The 24,785-nt window shown below is 38.3% G+C and overlaps 1 protein-coding gene across 1 annotated transcript in view; it reads left to right on the forward strand.

The window, feature by feature from the left end:
- The window catches only part of RANBP17 (RAN binding protein 17), a 316,096-nt gene that overhangs the window by 253,157 nt on the left and 38,154 nt on the right, over positions 1–24,785 (forward strand). Inside the window, exons 22-25 of the mRNA XM_082650901.1 lie at positions 4,534–4,641; positions 7,194–7,276; positions 20,689–20,903; positions 23,063–23,201. Coding sequence (XP_082507027.1) covers positions 4,534–4,641; positions 7,194–7,276; positions 20,689–20,903; positions 23,063–23,201 — 545 coding nt within the window. The remainder of the gene's footprint in view (positions 1–4,533; positions 4,642–7,193; positions 7,277–20,688; positions 20,904–23,062; positions 23,202–24,785) is intronic.

The following is a 24,785-nucleotide window of genomic DNA, read 5'->3' on the forward strand; positions in this document are numbered from 1 at the left end:
TCCAGATCATACTTAAACTTAAGTATCAAAAACCCAGCGGGAAATTGAAAAAAATAAAAGAATGTGTAGGATGCTATTTCCTCACACTCATTCTTTTAATTGTCATAATCCTGATCTTTGAGTACACTGTTTTTCAGTCACGCAGTCAGTGCTGTTGTTTAATATGAATAAACACATTTTACAAAGACAAGGCAAGACAATGAGATTTGTAGGGAAAAAAAAGAACTTTGGAATAGGACAGTCTTAGGTTCCAGTCCTGGGTTCACCACTTAACAACCTGTGGGGTTTTGGGTAAATTACTTAATGTCTCAGAATCACAGTTTTCTCCTCCATGAAACAGGGCTAATAATACTTGTATCACAGGTATGTTGTAAGAAGTGAGTGAACTGACATATATAAAGGGCCTAGTACAGTGTCTGGCACAAAGTAAATATACCCCTCCACTGTTGTTAGTTCCTTTCCCTAATATGGAATGAGACAAAGGAATCCGATTTGCTCACTTATTCAGCAGATTTGGCTAAGGACTGTCCGAGGATTCATGAGGGATGTAGATTTCTTACCCTCAAATCCCACCCCAAAATGATGTTACAGTTTAATAGAGTCAGTTAGGTATCTACCTAAACAACTGTAATAAAATACAGAAGGTGATAAGTGCCATAACAAAGATAGAAATAAAGTGATTGCATTTAGCTGGCGCATCAGGAAAGGCTCTGTAAAGGTGAAGGTATTTCTTTGGGTCATATCACATAAGTAGGATTGAACTGTTGGAACTGTGAAGTAAGAGGTTTTCAGTTGGTCTAAGCACAGGTTTAGGAAGGAGAGTAGTAGAGAAGATATTTTGTTAAAGATACACTTATTTTATGGTTGGACACGCAGATTGTCTGGGACCCTTGAATATCAGGCTAAGGAACTGAGACCCTTATTCCATAGATGGTATAAAGCAATTGATGATTTTGACTGACTAACAGAACGAGAATTGTATTTCAAGAAGAGAATAGTCAGCAGTGTGTTAGACAAACTGAAATAGGGAAGAAAGTAAACCTGAAAAATTGCTGTTCAACAAGCATATGTTGAGTGCATTGTGCCAGGCATGAGAAATGAATAAAATGATTGCTTTTTATAAGAATGAATAAAATGGATCGTTCCTTAGAAGCTCATAATCTAGTGGCCATAACAAATAACTAATAAACCATCAATGTATTGTAACAAAGATGCATGCAAAGGACCATATGAACATTTAAGAGGAAGAGATTGGTATTTGGGGCAAAAAGTAGGCTTCCCAGGGAAGTAAAAGTTGAGCTAGGTGTTGAAAGATGGATAGGCATTTGCCAGACCGAAAGAGAGACGGCTTCCCAGCAGCGTTTGCCTCCATGAACAAAGGTATAGATGTTTCACGTTCAAGGAATACCTTTCAATTAAGCTCTGAACTAGCAGGCTATTTCTGTTCTGGAACCACATGCTCACACTCTTACCTCCTAAAATTTTTAACAAAAACCTCTTTTTTTTGCCTTCTAGTATATTAGAATGCTTTCTCTACTGTGAAATCTCAGAGGAAAAGAATTACTTTTTTACTCATTTATGCTTTCTTGGGGTCCAGCCCAAGTAACTATTGGGTGGATGGATGGATGGATGGATGTCATCAAGAAACAAACCTCATTCTTTTCAGTTTCTCATATTTAGCATCTTATAAGGCAATAGCATATCATTAATTTTTTTATTTTTTATTTATCTGGTGTTGACCTTAGGAATCCATTGGGGAGATCTAGGTGAAAGCAGTTAGATCTGTGCCACTTCTGCCTAAGGTCTCCCACTGTCTTCCTCCTATCCATGTATACATAGTTCTCACAAGGCCACTGGAAAATTAAACTCCTAGAGTAGGTTCTGATTCTCACCGTGTAATCTGAGTCTGGCGCTCTCACTCTGAAACCCTTTTAACCTCCCTGCTTGGTAGACCTTTACTCTGCTTTCCAGTAATCACTCATTTTCTCTGTGGCAGTCACCTCTGTCAGAAGCATATTAGAGTTGGCACCACTCTCATTCCACACAGAAAAGGGAGCATCCCCTCATATCCCGGGCCTTATCCCATAGTGAATACAGTGTGCTCTGAAAAGTATGATGGTCCTGATGTCTTTAGAATGCCTTGCAAAGGGGCATCTGTGTGCTTATGATATCCTTAGATTCTGAGATTTGGGTCTTTTCAGTCTCCTGATGAGTCTTCCAGATGCTTTCCCACTCGTGATCGCTGAGTTTGTACTCAGATCTCTGGGTGGAGTATTTTCTCAGAATTTTGGTACTCAGAGCATTACTATTATGTGTGCACCACCCAGGCTCAAGCATGAATTCACCAAGAACAAAAGCCATGTCTTACTTACCACTGGATCCCTGGCACAGTACATAGCACAGAGTATCTACCATCTATCAAAAATAACAGATTTTCTAGTCCATAGAAGAAAATAAAACAGTAAGTTATCTGACAAAATAGAGTTAATAATCAAGTTTATTGATTTTATATTTTTCATTTTCATCCAACTGAAACCTCATTCACACATATACACTCACTTCTCATCTCCTCTCTCTGCCTTATTTCCTTTGTAGCACTTTCTAAAGGATCATATATCTATTTTATTTTCTGTCTTATTAGAATATAAATTCCACGAGGGCAGGGATTTTTTTAATGTTTGATTCACTGATGGCTCCAGAGAGTCTGTAACAGTGAGAAGACATTTATAGAATAGGCCTTCAATAAATACTTAAGTAAATGGTTCGTATATATTCAAATACAGCCTTAACATGTATATCTAGGGGGACAAAAGTATTGCTTTTTGCACTTTTAGGGAGCCTGACACTCTTAAGGTATTTAAGGGCTTATTTTCACTAAATGTTATGTGAATTATTTCCTGAAGCTTCAAAGTGAAATGCACAGCTTAAAAGAATCAAATAGGTAGGTCTAATTAAGTATGCTACACCTCATTTTTAGGTTGGCAGGTTTACCACAACAAATGTTTATTGAAATCTATTTTGTGCCAGGTCCATGCATACAATAAGTACCTATGCTGTGCTCTCAAAAAGCATATAATAGGAGAGATAAGGTGCTATGATAGCACTAACACAGGGTACCAGAGCCTTACATAGGAGACACACTTAGTCATGGGGGATTAGGGGAGGTGTCACGGAGGCTTCTTGGAATAATTGACATGTATATTGAAATATGAGGGACAAATAGGAATTAACAAGGTCATAGTAGGGAAGCACAGGTCTTTGCCCTTGAGAAACTCACTATCTAATGGGGCAGATGGGTAACACAAGCAACGAACCGTAATACAGTTTGTTATAAGAGAGACGTGGTCAAAGTGCTCATTGAACTTAGATGAGGAGGAGATTGATTCCTTTTGACAAAAAAGGGAAAATTTCATCGTTCCAGGGGAAGTAAAACTTGAGCTAGATGTTGAAATACAGTTTGGAATGTGTTAGGCAGACAAAGCAGCATTTAGAGGAATAGAGACAAGAGAGAGTCGGCATCAGTGGGTTTGCAGAGAATTAAGAATGGCCAAACCATAGATAAGGGCAGGAGCACTAAGAGACGAGACTGGAGGTAGGCAGGGACCAGATATTAAGGACCTTGTTTGCCATGCTAAGGAACTTGAAATTTATTCTAAGAGCAGGGAAGAAAATTGTGATCTTTTCTCACCATGGAGGTCACTACCCATACCACACAGGAAAGGAACAACATGAGGTGATTCCGTTCAGCACTTCCATCTGAAACAAAAAGACAAGTACATTGAAAAACATCAGAAAGAGACAGATTTAGGGATTAGGAAAAGAAAAAGGAAATGAAGGTAGTGGTATAGGAAGGGGTTTTTCTGCTGCAGTTTTAGGCCTTAATTTTATATTTCTGTGTCCATTTGTTAGGAGGAGGCCAGTTACGGGTTAAAGGGTCAGTGGAGCTGAGTCAGAGTTTTCCAGGTTCTGGTGGTCTCAGCCATTGACTTAACAGAGACATGCACTCCTTAGTATTGATGAGGGTGTTTGAGAATTTCTCCTTGAGCGTACAAGGGACTACCTTTTAGCAAACTGACCTTGAGTTGAGATTAAAAATTACCCAAAGCTTTTCTTCAAGCTGTCATCCCTAGCGTTCCTTGGGGCTATAGTGGAACTAAGCAGAGTTAAGTCAACAACTTAAAATAAAAGAATGTAGATAATTTCTAAGCTGGGAGATAAATGCATAGGCTTTACTCTTTCCCTCTACTTTTATGTATTTTAAAAGTTACATAATAAACAACATTTTTTTCTTAAGTAGTTTGATGCCCAACAAACTCTGATAATAGCAGTTCACATTTTTTACCCCTCATTAACTAAACTTATTTTCCTTTCCTGCAATATTAAGCATAATTCTTTAACTATGTTACATGATACTTCATAAGTATGCTAAACATAGAACAAATGTGGATTCCTTTGTTTTCTTTTTAAGTGGCACCAATTTTCAGAAACAATATTTCTTTTGACCCTTAAATTCTTTAACAGGCTTTATAAAAGGTACCCAACCTATATTCCCATCCTTCAGAGGGCTGTTGAGCAGTGGTATGGAGAGCCAGCGTGTACAACTCCCATCTTAAAACTTATGGCAGAACTGATGCAAAACAGGTAAGAGGTAGCATAGGCAAGTGAAAAGGTCATTTACTATTTGGTAGCACTCTTCAGAGGTCAGACTTTCCTGCCTCGTGCCTGTATATTTAAGACTTAGCAAGAACCCGGGAACCAAAGCTTAAGATGATCAGTTGAAGGCAGTAGAATTAGAGATATAAGGTTGAGACTTTGGGCGAGAAAGAATTTAGTATACTTAGGTGTATACGGGGACTATGGGAACTGGGAAAAAAATTGGAACACTACAGCCACCATTATTTAAAAGATTCAAAAGCACAAGATGGAGGAAGGTAGGTTTTTGTTTTGTTTTGTTTATAAATTTATTTATTTTTGGCTGTGTTGGGTCTTCGTTGCTGCGCGCAGGCTTTCTCTAGTTGCAGCGAGTGGGGGCTACCCTTCAGTGCGGTGCACGGGCTTCTCATTGCGGTAGCTTCTGTTGTTGCAGACCACGGGCTCTAGGTATGTGGGCTTCAGTAGTTGTGGCTTGCGGGCTCTAGATCGCAGGCTCAGTAGTTGTGGCACACGGGCTTAGTTGCTCCGCAGCATGTGGGATCTTCCTGGACCAGGGCTCGAACGCGTGTCCCCTGCATTGGCAGGCGGATTCTTAACCACTGTGCCACCAGGAAAGTCCCAGGGCAGTTTTAACTGTCTCATTGCTTAACTGCAGTTCTGTAGAGGAGGAAAGGAGTTTAGAGGTCTCTGAGTTGAGATGCTTTATTTTATGGATAAGGGAACTGAGTCCCAGAGCAATTCGTGGACACATAGTTTGTCTCAAGCCCTGGGGATTGTTCCTGCCTTGACTTCTAAGTTATCCTTCTTCCTCTGTGCCAAGATGCACATATGTGGATGATTTATGCACTCACAATTTTTATTTAAATAGCAACTACCACACTTCTCAGAAATTGCCTAGGTGACCTTATAATTTGCATAGACAAGCAGAGGTTCAGGTTCTTTGTATATAAATATTAACAGAGGTGTAGCTAAAAGAGAAAAACTGCAATAAGATAATTAGTTTTACCTCTTTAAGATATGTCATTATGAATATGGCTTAGCACCAAATTACCTGTCACTTAGCCATACTGTTTCATCAGTTCCTCTTTGTAAATTGCGTGTTGGAAGGGAGATATCCAGACAGGGAAGGAGTATGGGTTGCAACTCTAATTTGATCTATGGTGCTGAGTTTTTCACAGCAATAATTTAAAATTTTTAAAACAAGAGGTGGGAAAAGACCTGGCAAATAAATAAATGTGAGTATTCTTTTGAAAGCTGTTAGTTTTTTTAAAACTGTTCTCTAGGTGCCTTAAATACTAAACGAAGGGTGGCTATATACTTTATATTAGAAATTTAGTTTTTATTAAATTACAGTTTTTTCAGCTAGGTAATTAATAGTTCATATTACTGATATAACATTTAATGCTAAAGGAAAAAATCATTACGTTGTATATTGTAAAGTATTTTATATCTGCCATAGGTGGATAATTCATATCTAGCACAGTTGTCCAAAGAACTACCTGGTAAAAATTTGTAATCCCAGAAAATGTTATCTTGTCTATATTTCTCTGGAACCTAATGTGTATTATGTATATACATTTCTTTAATCGGAATTCTATGCCAACAATCAAATGTTTCCAGTAGTATTTCTAATAAGTTATAATTGCACTTAATTCCGAAGCATTTTGAAAAAGCATAGAGAAGCAGCAATTTATTCTATTCCGAGCAGTTTATTCTGTTCCTTGGCAAATATCTTTGCTTTTTGGTGTTTCTTTGCTATGACCTATTTCATATTTTTGCTGATCCTTTTAAAAATATACCATTATTTCTTAAAAGCAGAGCAAAAAGGTATATTGGAGCCAACTAAAGCCAAAGTGATGTTAAAAAAGCAAATATTATGTCAGGATGGCATGTCAGTCCTTTACACTTTTCAGACTGTTCCCCAACCTGTTAGGAACTAGGAAAGTAGAACTGTTCTTATTTAGAACTTCTGGGATTTGTTTCTCTTTACTTGAGCTATGTTCAATGGAAACTATAGTCTGTATGTAATTTAATGTATTTGAAATATGCTTGAAGTATCAAGTGATTCATTATGCATATGAGCAATATTAAAGGTACTTAGATTTCCTGTTATTTTATAATTTGTTTTAAAGATGTGTATTAGGCACTACAGGAGATCTCAAGTGTAAATCTCTATCCAAGTAACTATATAAACTTATACATACTTGGGGTTTCCTTTATTATTATCTGTCAACCACTTTGCATGAAAGGAGAGGGGTGTAAGAGGTCAGTGATATAGGATGTCAGGATATTGTTTTGACAGATAAAAAGTGAATTCTTTGAATCAGCAAATAAATGAAAATAATTTTATCGTTCTAGTATCTTTATAGTGAGAGAATTAGCACACACATTTTATCAATACTTGTTTAATGGAATGACACTTTAAAAAAGGGATAATTGTACTGTTGCTACTTCTAATAAATGAAAATTCTGGGTATTTTAAACCTATATTTGTTTTTTTTATCTGCACATATAGTCTAAATTTTTGCTGTATTTCTTAGATCCCAGCGTTTGAACTTTGATGTATCATCTCCTAATGGAATTCTTCTCTTCAGAGAAGCTAGTAAAATGATTTGCACTTATGGTGAGTATCCTTTTCCATATTTGTCTCTGCAATATAACTTTTATCTCTTTGGAGGAAAGAATGATGTTAGTTATTTTGTTCTTTTGAACCTTCATATCTGTATGAATTTGTGAAGTGGGTAATAGGGGTGCAAAAAGCCAGGTAGCTATCATATTGACATCAAGAGAAATAAGCAACATGCCTTTGACTACAGATCATGCCTGACCAGCTTGATGAATTTCTTTTAGATGAAATTGCAGTGTCAGTAGGCAAAGGGAATACACTATAGATAGAATATTGAAAAGTTATAGCATATTGAAAATTGCTAAAAGTTACATCAGGGAGTTTAGTGTGTTGCATCAAAGGATGCTTAAATCAGTATGTCACCGGCACTGAATTTTGGAAAAATATCCTGGTAAAGAGCAGTAAATATTTTATTGTAGGAAATTTGGGGGCACTGCATCCTAAGAATCAGAGTTCTACAGTAATGATTGTTCTATTCAATTACAGTACAAAAAAATGTGGTTAGGGGCTTCCCTGGTGGCGCAGTGGTTGAGAGTCCGCCTGCCGATGCAGGGGACATGGGTTCGTGCCCCGGTCTGGGAAGATCCCACATGTCGCAGAGCGGCTGGGCTCGTGAGCCATGGCCGCTGAACCTGCGCGTGCAGAGCCTGTGCTTCGCAACGGGAGAGGCCACAACACTGAGAGGCCCGCGTACCGAAAAAAAAAAAAAAAATGTGGTTAGTAGTTAGAAATGAGCATTAGAACTACCATAAACCCTAATATTTGCCACTTCTGACAGCTTCATCAATGAAATTCTCAACTCTCTGAGACCTTTATGTAGCCAGGGAATGAGGATACGATACAACAGATAAGAATCCTCTGTTAGTTCGCCACAAACTGACTGAATACTAACTACAGGCTGGACACTTTGCATGGTTCTTCTTGAGAGATGTCTCTCTGTGTCCTCCGTTCCTTTGTCCTCTTCTTTTTTGCCTGTCTGGTCTTACTTTCCCAAATCAACAGCCAACTCTATGTTTGGCCTCAAAAATTGCCTGTGATTCTCATACTTCTTTTGGAGTACCTAGAAACAGATTTTACAGAATTTTGTAAAGCTTCTTTAAGTGAGTGTGTGTATGTAGGAACAGCCATTAAAAGTGTATTAGTTTATTTTGTGTATGGTGTTAGGGAGTGTTCTAATTTCATTCTTTTACATGTAGCTGTCCAGTTTTCCCAGCACCACTTATTGAAGAGGCTGTCTTTTCTCCATTGTATATTCTTGCCTCCTTTATCAAAGATAAGGTGACCGTAGGTGCATGGGTTTATCTCTGGGCTTTCTATCCTGTTCCATTGATCTGTATTTCTGTTTTTGTGCCAGTACCATACTGTCTTGATTACTGTAGCTTTGTAGTATAGTCTGAAGTCAGGGAGCCTGATTCCTCCAGCTCCATTTTTCCTTCTCAAGATTGCTTTGGCCATTCAGGGTCTTTTGTGTTTCCATACAAATTGTGAAATTTTTTTGTTCTAGTTCTGTGAAAAATGCCATTGGTAGTTTGATAGGGATTGCATTGAATCTGTAGATTGCTTTGGGTAGTATAGTCATTTTCACAGTGTTGATTCTTCCAATCCAAGAACATGGTATATCTCTCCATCTGTTTGTATCATCTTTAATTTCTTTCATCAGTGTCTTATAGTTTTCTGATAGTTTTCTGCATACAGGTCTTTTGTCTCCTTAGGTAGGTTTATTCCTAGGTATTTTCTACAGCAGAAACTAACACAACATTGTAAAGCAACTGTACTCCAATTTAAAAAAATTAAAACATATTACTTTTTAAAAAGTAAAACTTATTTTAAAAAGTAGAAAAAGTTCTTTTAAATTGTTTTTACTTGAACTCAAAATATTCTGGGACTCAGTTCTGTATGCACTGTAGGCCTCTGTTAAAAATGCTTAGTTTTAATTGTACATTTGATTTTTAGAGTTTGAGGTCATAAGTGTATAGAAACTACAGAAAGCACCTATTTAAGACAGTAAACTTAAACTCTCCTATTTTCATCTGTACCAGCAACTATATTGCCACACCTTTTGCATCTGTTGAAAATGGACACATTAGAATCATATAAAGTAGAAATGCTTTGCCTCCCAAAGGTAAAAATGGACCCCTTTTTGAATATTCTCAGTACAGTTTGTTGTGTTTCCAGGGTATATCTAATTCCTTTCAGTGTCTTATCATAAAAGACATATGACTGGAGCTTTTTCCAAAAGAATGATATCTTTAAAAAAACATAGATTTTGGCAATTAAAAGATCTGAGTACCAATTCTAGTACCAACCCATATCAACTCCGTGACATTCAGCTAAGACACTACACCTCTTTGGCCTAGTTTTCTCATATGTAAAATTAGAAATAATGAATACCTACTGACCTACCTGTCTAGTTAGGATTAGAGGTGGTTAATTGAGCTACTCTGGGTAAAGGGCTTGGCACAGGTTGTAACATGGCTTAGGTACTCAGTGAATATGCCTTTCCTTGATCCAAAGCCATTCTCTTACACTCACAGAACCAGCCTCCTTTCGATAGGGGTTCACTGACCTCATCACTTTTTTATTCAGGAATGCCTTCTGTTTGGACCATGCTGTCCTGCTTCCTTCTGCCTGTAACAAGTGCTAAGCGTCTATTTCCTCACTTTTTAAAAAGAAATACTTTCCCATTATGAAACAATGCACGTATAAGAATTTCTTAGTAGTCAATAGACCTTTAACTATACAAATGTTTGTTTCCTGTTACCAACCACAGTTGTATCTTTCCTTCCCCCTTTTCTGGATCCAGTTTCTTTTACTGAGGCTTACTCACTCTTACAGTAGGGCTGACAAGAGCAGCAACTTCTTCCTCGTCCAGGATCACTGAATCTCTAGTATAGGACAGAATGTTTGTCCAGCAATTGATACCAAAAGGAATCTCAGAACATCGCCAAGTCTATGGGCTTCAAAAGCTATTCAGTCCTCTGTCAGGTTGTTTGACATAGACAAAAGCATTGCAGCAAAAGTTGAGAAAGAAAACTGTGAGGGTTATATTGGAGGAAGAAGAAGAGGAGGAAGCAGAAGGAGAGAGAGGAAGAAAAGAGAAAGAAAAGCAGAAAAAAGAAAAAGAAAAGAGAAAACCTTCAAAGCATTCTTGAGAAGAAAAGCCAATAAGGAGTTTTCTTACTCTGAAGAAAGACTAGGAGATTAGGGTAAGGTTCTTCTCCTTAGTTGGGACTAATAATAATGGTTGCTTCCACTTTTTAATCAACTATTATGTGCCTGCTCCTATACTAGACCATTAATCATACATTAGCCCATTGAATCCTTAAGGTAAGTATTATTATCTGCCACTCACTAGTCACTTGGCCTTGGTTAAGTTGCTAAGCCTCTCTTGCTTCACTTTCTTGTTAAACAGAGAAAATAATACCTACTTCATAGGGTGGTTGTGAGGATTCAATTACATAGTGCATGGAAAGCCCTTAGATCACTTAGCTACTGTGATTACTGTTATGAAGAAATTGAAGCTCATAGAAGTTAAAGAGTTGCCCAATATTACATAGTTAGCAAATAGTCAAATTGGAATTTCATTCAAAGTCTGTATAACTTCAGACAGTAGTCTTTCCATTTTCCTTTCTGCCACTTGAGAGTTGCCACACAAAGTTGGGTATTTTTGATGAAGTACTGTTCTTTAAGTATGGTGATTTCTATCCTAAAACTTAAGGAAAATGAAGGCTCAATGGAAAAATGTCCTTCAACTTTGTCACCAGTGACTTTGACTCATCGCTTTACATAGAATGATAGAAAACTCTTTCTCAGCCTTCACTGATTCCACATGCTGGCCTCAATCAGCCGAGCTGATTTTGTCTGTCTTTACCTGTGTAATGTTTTATTACCCATGCTTTTACCTCTGGAGATTCTAATATGCTCACTGAAGGGAGATCCTATGGTTGCCATCCAGGAGTCTAGAAGATGAGGAAAAGAATGACTAGGAGGGTACAGAAGAGCCAACATTATTTATTTCTGTGGTAAGCCAAGGTGAAGGAAGGGAGGGCCCATAGAAGAAAGGGGCCAGAACATTCTCTGATCCCTTCTGTTCCCATCCTCACTGGGTTCCTTCTCTGCTCACCTGTCATGGGCAGTATTTGTGTAATCGATGATTGGGGCAGTTCAGAGGGGGGAAGAACTCATTTCCACAAGCACCTGATTCATTATATATTTTATGGAATACCTCCACCTCGCTACTCAATGAGACTGGCAGAAAAATAATACTTTTGATATGCTGTTTTATTTATCTACATTCTGTCATGATATACTTTGATGTAAGTTTTTAATTTTGCCTCAGCTCTCAGCTGCTCTCGCTGTTACAGCTCAGGGTCAGCAATGAGGTTAGCCACAGTAGCACAAAACAATTTCCTGTTTGTGCAGCCCAGGTAACATTTGGATGAGGATTAGATTTTACCACATTTTCTACTACCCCAAGCCTATTATTTCTAATGAGTTTTAAATTGCTTCAAGAACATGTATTTCAAAATTTAGTGCTATGATCCGTTCAGCCTGAGCAACTTAATAAAAGAAATTTCTTTCTTAAATTTTTGGTTAAAATGTTGCATGCAGTGTAATAAATGTTATTACTTTGGAAACCTACTTCTCAGTTTTAAGAACTGGGTGGTTTTTATGCTCAATTTCCATTTGTCTAATCTTTTCTTCCCTTTGCCTCTGGGTAATGGTATCTTTAGTGACATCTGTTGGTTAAAGAGTGCGCAGAAGGGAGAAATAGTGGTTGTTTTTATACGACTGGCAAAAATGGAGCTGCTTTTATTCCTTCCTTAGGTACCTGATTTAAAGAAAGCTCGGTGTGTGAAAAATCTAAACTTTAATAGTGGATAGAACAACTATAATTATTCACTGTACATAAGAATTTACATCAGGGTTCTTTTGAGCAATATATGCTCCAGGTGCATTTAAGGTATGATCTAATAATATGCTTAAATTGAATTTGTAAACTGATATACAAGCCGCTGTTATTTACTGTGACCTAGAAAACAAACCAGTGGTTTTCCAACTGGGTTTTTCAGAGCCCTAGAGATCTGTGAAAGTACCACAGAGCCTCTCCAGAGAGGGGGGAGGAGGGGACCCTACTGCCACTTTGACCAGAACCACCCAGCTATATATAGTTGCACTAGATTTATTTGTAATAGGGGTCACCTGCTTAAAGATTTTTTTTTTAATAAAAGAGCTTGAAAATTACTGGTATGTATTGATACTATTAGAAGCATTGTAAGAATGAAGGATTATGATTTCTATTTATGTTTAAATGATTACAGAAAGATAGCTGGACAGGACTTCTCTGGTGGCGCAGTGGTTGAGAGTCCGCCTGCTGATGCAGGGGACACGGGTTCGTGCCCCGGTCCGGGGAGATCCCACATGCCGCGGAACGGCTAGGCCCGTGAGCCATGGCCACTGAGCCTGTGCGTCCGCAGCCTGTGCTCCGCAAAGGGAGAGGCCACAGCAGTGAGAGACCCGCGTACCGCAAAAAAAAAAAAAAAAAAAAAAAGATAGCTGAACAATGTGTTGGGCTTGAAATAATTAGAGACTTAAAATGTTATCAGGAAATAACACTTCTGGAAAACAGATCATCCAGGAACCATGGACATAACCTTAGATTGTATCAGAAACGTGGTCAGGGACAGAGAGTTGTATCAGAAACGTGGTCAGGGACATAGGACAACAAAGTAGTAGAGTAAGCTCACAAAAATCTTCTTAAGGCGATGGAATGATCAACACCTTGAGGATCCCAGGCCTTGAGGAATACATTTCACAGTGAATCCACACGTGTTGGACTTGGCCACTTCTGCACACAAGCAAAAACTGCTAAACAAGCTGTTAAATAAGTAAGCGTGATCTCCAAACAAGTGGCTTAGAGTTCAGTAGATTCTTTCATCCATGCAGCTAACGTTTATTGAGCATTTACTATGTGTTTGAGAGTTACAAGGGATAGGAAGAGAAATAAGACACACAAAAATAATCTTACTGATTCTTCTCTTAGTGGAGTCCAGCAGTGTATTCAGACAAGTAAATAAAGAATTATAATGTGTTGTGCTCACTTTTATGCTTAAGAAGCATACAGAGTGCTATGGGAGCCCAGAAGTTTCTAACTCAAAACTGAGGAGCCAGAGAAGGAAATAAGAATAGGGCCTGGAAATTTGAGGAGGGCATTTCAAGCAGGCAATAGCTTTTACAAAATCATATAAATATAAAACATTAGCATGGTCTATCAGTAAACTGAAGGATTTCAGAATTGCTGGAGAAGGTAGAAAGTGGAAATTCCTGATTATCTCATCACTCAAAGATAACCATCATTAACAGTTTAGTGTGTGCTCATTCATACTTTTTTATGTGTGCATATACATATATTATTCCAAAAGTGGTATTATAATATACTTGCTAATCTGCAGTTTGCTATTTTTTACTTATATCATGGCCATCACTTTATATTAATACATATCTAAATCTACCATATCTCTTTTTTTCCTTTGGTTTTTCATAATTTTTTCTACCATATCTTTTAAAATAGATGTAAAGCATTCCATTTTATCGTCATATTATAATTTATTTAATTATTCACCTTTTGATAAATGTAATTTTTATAAACATGTAATTTTCACTGTAATACACTGTTGCAGCAAGTACATGCACTGTACATTCAGCTTCGTGAGCTTCACTCAGTCAACAAATATATATATTGAGAGCAGCAGGTGCTGTTCTAGACTCTGGATATATCAGTGAGCAAAACTGAAAAAGAAATTATTTTGTATGTCAGAAGGTAATAAGTGCTATCGGGAAAAAAAAAAAGAAAGAAAGCAAATCAAGATGGGAGCATTAGGGGCTTCCCTGGTGGTGCAGTGGTTGAGAGTCCGCCTGCCGATGCAGGGGACACGGGTTCGTGCCCCGGTCCGGGAAGATCCCACATGCCACGGAGCGGCTAGGCCCGTGAGCCATGGCCGCTGAGCCTGCGCGTCCGGAGCCTGTGCTCTGCAACGGGAGAGGCCACAACAGTGAGAGGCCTGCATACCGCAAAAAAAAAAAAAAAAAAGATGGGAGCATTAGAAGTACCAGGGATTGGGAAACATGTTGCATTTTTAAGTAAAGTGATCGAGGTAGGCCTCATTGAGAAAATGACATTTGAGCAAAGACTTGCAGTAAATAAGGGAGTTAATTATGCAGGTATCTTGGGGAAAAGTATTCCAGGCTGAAGGAACACCAAGTTTTAGGGTCCTAAGGCAAGAGTGTATCTGGCATGTCTGAAGAACAGCAAGGACATTGGTTGCTGGAACAAAGTGAACAAAAGAGAGTAATAACAAAAGCAGTGTCATGTAACGTCATATCCTGTAAAGATTATCAGGACTTTGACTTTAACTCCAAGTGAAGGAGAAGGACTTTAGAATGTTTTGAGCAGAGGGCTGACATGATTTGCCCTTGACTTTGACCAAGGTGATAGCAGTGGGAGTAGTGAGAAGTGGTTAGATTCTGGATATATCTTGAAGGTAAATCCAATTTCTTGATGGATTGGATATACGGTATGAGAGAGAAAATGTAATCAAGGGATTTTGGCATAAACAACTGCAAGGATGAAGTTACCATTTACTGAGATGGAAAAGGCTGAGAATGGGTGTGAGGGAGACTCAGAAGTTCCATTTTGGTTGTGTTGAGCTTGAGGTATTGATTAGACATTCAAGTGGAGGTGTTGAATACGGAGTTGGATATACAAGTCTGAGGATTGGAAGAGGTCTGGCCTAGAGAAACAAATACGGGAGTCATTAACTCTAAGATGGCATTTAAAGCTGCAAAACTAGATAAGATCACCGGGGTGGGGGTATGAATTTAAATATAAAAGATTTAGCTTTGAGTTCAGGGGTATTCTGTGTTAGGAGGAAAGGGAGAAGAGGAGGAACCAGCAAAGGAGAGAATGAGCAAACACTGAAGTAAGAGAAAATCAGGAGAGTGTGTGTCTTGGAAGGCAAGGAAGAAGAGGTAGTCAGCTGTGTCAAAAGCTGCCAATGAATCAAATAAGATGCGGACTAAGAGTCGACCATTACGTTTAGGGACAAGGAGGTCATTGGGAACTTTGAAAAGAGCACTTTCAGTGGAGTGGGTGTAAAAGAGAATCAGAGGAGAAGAAATGAAGACAGTGAAGGTCACAGTTCTTTTAAGGAGTTTTGTTACAAAGGGGAGTAATATCAGGCAGGGAAGTAGGGCCAAGAGAAAGTTTTTTTTAAAATAAAAAAGATTGCATAGGAGAGAAAGGGGGAAATTGCTGTGCTTTGTTCTCAAGCACATAAGAGGAGATGGGAGCTAGTTCAACATACTGAGGGGCTGGCTTTTTAGAAGACAGTGTGTAAGTGCAAATGCTAGGAGATAGGTAGATATTGTAGTGAACATTTGGAATTAGAATATATTCCCAAAAGTGGATTTACGCATTTTTAATATTTTTAGTAAAATTTACCAAATTACCCTCTAGAATCGTTATACTGATTCACATTCCCAACAATTTCCTTAATTTCCCACATGCTTATCAGTGCTGCATTGTTTTAATCTTTTTCAACCTGAAAGGGAAATGTTATATTCCTTTCCAGTCTCCACAGCTTCATTTCTGTCCCAGACCATTTACGTCCAGGGGCCTCAGCTGGTTTGCACAGAGACAGAGTGGGTTGAGTGACCTGAAGTAAAGGAATGTCAGGAAGCTTGCACTTCTCTTCCCATAATTGTTCTGATGACGAATGAAGACATTCAACCTGTAGAGCTGTCAGCTAAATATCAAATTCACTTTAAAATTTTAGAGATTAAAAGGGAAAAAGAAAAGGTAAATCAATGTAATGGATTGCTTTATAAACCGGGAAGTGACATTGTTCATACTGTTAGTTCTTCCTGGTATAAAGTACAACTATAGTATATCTCATCCCTTGTACCTTTTTTAAAAAGTATTCTTTTGAGGGCACAGAGAACTGGTAGATTGTGGGCCAAAGACCCCCTGCAGCCAGTTCTCTTTTGAAGGAATACAGGGAAAGTGGTCAAAGATCTAGTATTGACCTTACTTTGAATTATGTGTTAGAAGGAAGGGACATTATTCTACACCAAACACACCCAGCCTTACCTCCTCCTCTTTTTCAGGCCATAGCTCCCCATGTATGAATTTACAGGCTAGTAGACTGGAGAAAGAAATGAACATCTAGTACTGTGTATTGTTATAGTTTACATGAGCACTGTACCAGTTACTGTGGTAAGCACATTACGTATGCTGTCTCTTTTACTCCACATAAGAGCCTTGTGAGTTATAAGTACTGTTATTGTCCTCATTTTACAGATGAGGAAACTGACTTACAGAGATTAATAATCTGTTCAGACACCCAGGTAGTGAGCAAAGAAGTAGGATTCAAACCCCAGGTCGGTATGACTCAGAAGCCCACCTGGTTCATCACTACCTTACGCACTGTATGTTTGTTTTCTGTTAGACTACTATCTTGTTATACAGTTCTCCAGCTGAGGCCTTTGAAGGAAGGCCACTTCTTTTTGGGTGTAGGGAGCCTCTTCTGTAGAGGACATCATGGAGGCAGTCATCAGGGAAGAGATAGGGTCTCAGAAGGGGAAAAAGTTGTTTAAAAAGTAGGTCTGAAAGTAGATATCAGATAAACAGAAAAGGAGATTTTGCATCTTCTTATATATCCTTCTCTAAATCTAGTTATTGAGAGTGGTCTAGAAAGGTACTTCTGAATGCTGGAAGCTAACCAAACACACACACACACACACACACACACACACACACACACACAAAAGGGGGGCTTCTCCAAAAAAGATAGAATAGAGGTTAAGAAAGAGGAACCCAAGCAGTTAATGTAAGCTAATAATGAGGGAAATATATGTAATAAGCAAAATTATAGCAGGAGTCTTCTATGCTTATTTCCCAGGTTTTTTTCCCTTTATTATTTAGTGAGATTTCTTTTCATGTTATAGCATGTACAACAGTAAGAATGGCAGTTCCATAACACTTGTGCTTCCCTTCCTCAGTCATTGCCCTTGGCCAGGTAAACCACTCAATTCACAGCATCCTTTTCCGGAGCCCCAGCATAGCCTCAACATCTGTCTTACCCAGGTCTGATGTTACGGTTGTAACAGCATCTCATTCCCCTGCTCCCAGTTATGGCAGATATAATCAGTGGGAAACAATCAGAGATTTTCCTTTTGATTCTAAACTTTGGAAGTCTCTTATTTCATTAAAGAAAGTATCATTTCCTTTTGTACAAGTGGCAACTGCTACTGGCTTCAGTGGCTGCCAGCCTGGCAATGCCTTCATCTCCCAGCGGTCCATCAGTGTAATAAAGATCTCCCTCTTAGGAAGGAAATTCTGGGAAGGAAGGAGATGGGACTTTATGGGTGTGGGGTGGAATAAGGAAGGCAAGGAGGGTTGTCATACCTATAGAGGAACATCAAAACCAAACCTCAGCTCAGTCACTTTTGTTTACAGCAATGTGAGTCTAACTGCTAGATTTTAAGCTTTTGGAGGGCAGGGCCTCCAATTTTAGTAAGTGTTGTTGAATAACATAGATTGAATAAAGCTGATTGGAGTGAATAACGATGCGGCCACGTCTTCTCTTCCATAGTCTTACAGCCACCACGGAATGCGGAGCCACTTGAGCACAATTAAATATAGTTTCCTCTTTCAAAAGTACTACTTTTTCAAGGTCATAATGGTATACTAATTACTGTTTTAATTCACACAGATGTGTCTGAAGCAGTCCAAAAAAACAAGTATGCCAGACTGCAGCTTTAACACAGCGATAAAAGTTGTGATTCTAAATAATTAATCCTTCTTGATGATAGGTTATCCAGTCCTTTAGAATCAAAAATTTTTCCCCATCACAATTCTTCGTCTTCCTATTCAATCTTGTGCTGAAGAATATAGGATCTTTACTTCCCCCATAAGGACATCAGCGTAAGAAGTCCCTGAAAGATGACCTAGTTTTCTCCGTTTGCCCCTGGCCTCCTTAACAGACCCAAAATGTGTAAACCACCACCACTACCACCAAATTACCCTAGCTTTTTCCATCACATGTAAGCAGTGCTTTTCTTTCCTGGGAAAGGGAAGTGGGGGGAAATGTCTACCTTGATTTATATTGAATTGGAGGCAAAGGTAGAAAAGCAGTGGTTGAAAACTGCCCTCTCCTGCAGTACCCTGCTTTTTCAGACCTTCATGCCTGTGCACATAACCTTTCTGGAATACTCTTCTCTCCCTTCAAGTCCACCTGAGAAACTGTGATTGATCCTTGAGAAGTAGCCTGCTCTGTGAAGCCTTTCCCACACTGCTCTCCTTCCCAAGCAAAGTCAGTCTCTTCTATTCCCATAAAATCTTGACAGACCTGTCTGATAGTGTTTGTCACATTGTATGGAATTATTTATTTACAAATCTACTTCTCCCAGCAGACTGAACTCCTTCAGAGCAGAGATTTTGTTTCATTTGTTTATCCTAGCACCTCACACAGGGTAGCTATTAAGTGAACGCTATCGTACTGAGTTGAATCTTTATGAAACTTACAATATCTTTCTAAGGTAAGATAGAATGAGATCATGAGAGAGAGTACAGAATGTGGTACGGAGTAAATTCCAAGATATGCTTCAGCCGACACAATGGTGTTGTCATTCTAATGTACAAATTATAAGCAAAGCCACATGGGCTTCAAAGGATGCACAGAAGAAAATCTGTGTGTGGAAATGTTTCAGTAAGGCAGAGAAAGAGGAGGGAACCTTCACCCTGGGCGAGTCCTGTTTCATGCTCTGCTAGAATTATTGGTCCTTCTTAACCTCTTTAGTAAACATGTGGTTTTCATAATATACCTATCAGTCAGGATTCAAACAAGGAAAAACAAACGCTGTGACACTGATGGAACAGGGGATTTATTTTAGGAATTAGACCTTGTACAATCTTGGGTGAAGATGGGAAAATAGGTCCAAGGGGGAGAGTTGGAAGTTCAGGAGAAAAATCATTAATAGGCCCTCCTGAGATAATGGCATGGATGGACAAGTTGGAGCTTGCAGGGAAAGCTAAAAGCTAGAGACATCCAGCTGCTGGGGTGGGACCCTGAAAGGATGTGGGGTGAGAGGGGGGACTTGAGTAGTGGTAAAGAAGCAATGGAAGACTGTTGCCTCTGCACAGCTCCTGCTCTGTACGTGTGCTGCCAAGCACTTGGTGGTGGGCTTGGGGTCATTGGTCAACAGGGCTTGTAGTTCTAGACACAGAGCAGGAAAGAACAAGGGGAAACTAAAACCCAGCGGTATTTCTACATCTTTTTCTCACACCTCTAATCACAACAACCTTCAGAAAGTCATGGCTGCTACTTCACTTCCACCTTCTAAATCTCATATAGATTTCTGTTTTGCTCAATTCTAGCCCACAACAGTACAGGGAAATGAATTCTGGGAAACTTAATTCTTATTTAGCCCAATAGACACAGTACAAAACCACAACAGTATGCCTCTAAATTTTGTAAATTGAATTTAGTTTCAATTTTAGAAGCAGTACTCACTTGAACAGGAAAAAGCAGAGCTAAGAAACATGTATGACTTTATAATTCTTTACAAAGCATTCTTAGATATTGCCTGGTAACAAACCTTACCAGCACACATTTCAGAAAGAGAAACTATTAGTTGTAAATGCTAACTATAAAAAACTGTAAGGTGATTATATAAACATTTCTTCATCTTTTGATGGTCAGACATAGAATATAAGTACGGTTTTTAAACAATCGTCTCTTTAGATCTTCTGAAAAAATGTCTAAGAAGAAAAAGGAAGTAACCTTTATTGTGCACTGTGCCAAGAATTTCTTGTGTCTTTATTTCATTTAACTCATGTATCAAACCTGTGAGGCTCCTAAGAGTGAAGTAACTCAATATCAAGTGCATGTGAAAAGGTTGAAAACTCATCCCACAATTCAGAGTAATTTATATGTCTAAGTTATCTTTTTCTCTTGACTTAGTTTGTTATTTACTCCTACTTTTTTTTAACTTCTTATTGAAGAAGAGATAACATATATATTAAAGTACATAAAGTGAAATAATCTTAGGAGTACAACTCAATGAATTTTTGTGCATCCACATATATATTCATGTAATCACCATCCAGATAAAAATATCAAACTTTTCCAGTACCCCGTGATTGATTTTCCTCGGGCCATTTGCACTTCCCAGGTAAACTGCCTTATGTATTTATATTTTTCATTATATGGATGATGTAATTCTTGGAACAATGGTAGGGGGAAGTGAACAATAGCAGTAAAGTGAAAATGTTGAATAATGTGCCTCATAACTGCTTTGAATTACATCTACTTATGTCACTTTCTCATTCTGCTTTTACCCTAAAACAGGTAATCAGATCCTGTCCCTTGGGAGCCTCTCAAAAGATCAGATTTATCCAATGAAACTCAAGGGCATCTCCATCTGCTATTCAGCTCTCAAGTCTGCCTTGTGTGGAAATTATGTCAGCTTTGGCGTCTTCAAGTTGTATGGGGACAACCATTTTGACAATGTACTCCAGGCCTTTGTCAAAATGCTGCTGTCAGTGTCCCACAGTGACTTGCTAGTAAGCAATCATGCGTCATGGGAGTCTTTGTATGAAACGTGAAGTAACACCACCACAGGGTTGGAATTGTTATAATGAAGCCCAAGGAGTTAGAATAGCACCAGATCATTTTATGTTTTAGGACAACTTCTTGATTTAACTTACAGGATTTGAATAACTATAGTGGCTGTATTTATATAATTAAATGTGCAGTTTTGAGAACTGCAGCTACCATCTTCTGATAAATTGGTCATCTCAGGTATTCCAGGTTCTGTGTCTAGAGAAAATGTAATTAGCAATTTCAACTAATTGCTTACAACTGTACTCATAATTCAGAGAAGGTCTGTGTTTCCTGGAGCAGAAAACGCAGAATGACTATAGGATCTTCTCCTTCCTTCATTTCTACTCTGTGTACTCCCCTTGCTGTTTGGCCTTGCTTTCCATTAAAATTCAGGTGTGGTGGACAGAGTGCTAAACTGGAAGTTGAGCAGCCTGGTATGTAGTCTCAACTCTGCCACTTGCTGGTCATTTACCTTGAATAAATCACCTTCTCTATTTCTCCAGGCTTCAATTTCCTCACCTTTAAAATCAGTAAATTAAACAAAGTGATCTCTAGGTCCCTCTTCTACTCTACCATCTAGTCTCTGTGATTTATGTCAGTTGTTTTCAAACTTTGCCCCTCAGAATCACCTGGGGTGCTTGTTGGAATTCAGATTTCCAGGCTCCTCCACTGAGCTGAGTCTGAGTCGTTATCAGACTTTTTTTTAAATATCTCAGCCTGATTACACAAAAGCTAATATATGCCCAATGTGGTTGCAGTAATTACTTCAGTAACACAGCCAAATTCATGCTCAGGCTTAGTTTAGGCTTTCCCACCTGCTCCCAGCCCAAGGTTTACAAGTAAGATCTGGGGGCCTTCGTTAGTCAGCCTGTATGAGAAATGCTCCTTTGACATTCTAATGCACTAGAGGTACCCTCTTCCACCTTTCTAAGCTAGTCTTCATAAAACCACATCTCGGGAATTCTCTGGCAGTCCAGTGGTTAGACTCTGCAATTTCACTGCCAGGGACCCAGGTTCATTCCCTGGTCAGGGAACTGAGATCCCACAAGCTGCGCAGCATGGCCAAAAAAAACTAAAAACAAAAAAACCACATCTCAAGCCAGAGTTGTTAAGCCTCTTTGCAGTAGAATGGAATGTTCATTGAAGGCTGCCTGTACAACAGAAATTACGAAGTGGAAACTTGAGTCAGATCAGCCATGTGTTACAGCCTCTTCATTGAGGGAACTCTTCACTACAGTTGAGGCCCACCAAAAAAACCTGATATGGTTCCAGGAATTTCTCTATTCTTTTTTCTAGTAGACAAGCAAACCTCTAACTCAGTAATCTCAAAATTGAGGGTGCATAGGACTCCCTTAGTGTACATTTTTAAAATGCACATTTCAGGACCTCGTTCCAGAGGTTTTCATTTTGTAAGTTTGAACTGGGAATCAGAAAACTGCATCTTTAACAAGCACCCCATGTGATTCTTATGGAGCTAGTCAATTTTACTTTATAATAAATATCGATATGGTTTATTTCTCTTATAAGTGTTGTGCTTCTTTGATACTGGTTTGGGTTTCATTTGAGGCTTTCCAGGTATCTTTCTCATGCACTTATCCTTTGCCTGTTGTATATGGTAAATATTAAGCCATTTACCAAGTTATGATTTAATTAGATGGGTTGGCATTGTGTAAATATAGCAGACTATGATGCCAAATGCTATTATAACACAAATAAATAACACAAATTTCTTTGTGTTAAAAAAGAAGGTTGCCTAGCCACTATTAAGCACTGTTCAGTGTTACAATATTCCAGCCCAGAAAAATCATTCAGTCTTCTATACTGCAGCGATTTTAATTGCACTTAAGTGTTAACCACATAAGGCAAAATTGAAATTACTTACTAGGGTATGCTGTAGCTTCAAATTAGGATTTCTAGAGATCAAGAGATTTGTATTAGAACCCCTTTAAATACTGAATTGAGAATCATTATGTCATTTGTTCCATGTATTTATATTTATGTTTATTTTATGTATTTATGTGTAAGGTCACAATTTCTAATATTATAAATGGCAATTTTCACTGAACTGTGACACGTCTTTTGCTTCCCTGTGGCTTGACATTTAGTATTTCTGTTATAGCAATATCGGAAGCTGAGCCAGTCTTATTATCCACTCCTGGAATGTCTCACCCAGGACCACATGAGCTTCGTCACCAACTTAGAGCCTCCTGTACTCCTATATGTTCTCACATCTATCTCAGAGGGACTCAGTACTCTTGGTAAGTATCATGGAGAACATTGTTTTCAGAGGAAAGACTTGATTGTGGTCTCTTAATGTATGTGCTTTTGAGATGATCATCCTACAAAGGGGGAAAGATTATTTACCCAAACTGAAAGATTATTTTATAACTATTGCCTGCGAGAGAGAAAATGCCCTTTTTCATATTTTGATATAGTTTATTTTTTAATCAGCTTAATTAAAGTATAATTTACACACAGTAAAAATTACTGATTTTAAGTGAACATTTCAATGAGTCCTTACAAACATATACACAGTCATGAACCACCACAGCCAAGATACAGAACATCTTCATCACCGCAAAAAGCTCCCTCCTGACCCCTTCTAATCAATCCCTTTCCCCTAGTCCCAGCCCCAAGGAACCACTATCTACTTTCTCTCACTGTAGTTTGCCTTTTCCAGAATTTCATATAAGTGAAATCATATAACCTGTAGTCCTTTGTGTCTGACTTCTTTCGTTTAGCATAATGCCTTTGAGATTTATCCACGTTTTGCGAAACAGCTTTTATCTTTCTATTGCTGAGTATTATTCTATGGTATGGATTACCACGTTTGTTAATATGTTCACCAACCAATAACATTTGGGTTGTTTCCATTATTTGGTTGTTTTGAATAATGCTACTATGAACATTCATGTACAAGTCTTTCTGTGGACAGGTATTTCTCTTGAGTAAATACCAGAATGGAATTTCTGGGTTGTATGCTAAGTGTATATTTAACATTATTAAAAACTGCCAAACTCATGGATATATACACTACCAAATGTAAAATAGATAGCTAGTGGGAAGCAGCCACATAGCACAGGGAGATCAGCTCGGTGCTTTGTGACCACCTAGAGGGGTGGGATTGGGAGGGTGGGAGGGAGACGCAAGGGGGAGGAGATATGGGGATATATGTATACATATAGCTGATAACACTTTGTTATAACACTTTGTTATAAAGCAGAAACTAGCGCACCATTGTAAAGCAATTATACTCCAATAAAGATGTTAAAACAAAAAACTGCCGAACTGTTTCCCAAAGTGATTGTACCATTTTACTCCCCCAAGCAATGTATGAGGACTCCAGTTGTCCTGTATCTTCCCTAACACTTGCTGTTATCAGTCTTTTTAATCTTAGCCATCCTCGTGGGTGTGAAGTGGAATCTCCTTGAGTTTTTAATTTGCATTTCACTAATGACTGATGATTTCAGCATCTTTTCTTGCTTATTTGCCATTCATCTGTCTTCTTGGTAAAATATTTGTTCAAATCTTCAACCCAATTTCTTTAATTGGGTTGTTTTGTCTTGGAAGAGTTGTTATATATTCTGGATACAAATCTTTTATCAGATCTATGTTTTGCACGTATTTTTTCAGCCTTGGCTTGTCTTTTTTATTTTCTTAACAGTATCTTCTGAAGAATACAAGTTTTCAGTTTTGAGGAAGTCCAATTATTTTTTTCTCTTACAGTTCATGTCTTTTTGGTCCTATCCTAAGAAATCTTTGCTTATTAACCCAAGGCCATAAAGGCTTTTTCTGTGTTTTCTTCTAAAAGTTTTATAGTTTTAGCTCTTATGGTTAGGTCT

Source organism: Grampus griseus, assembly GCF_964374135.1.
Source record: "Grampus griseus genome assembly, chromosome: 3".
NCBI lineage: Eukaryota > Metazoa > Chordata > Mammalia > Artiodactyla > Delphinidae > Grampus > Grampus griseus.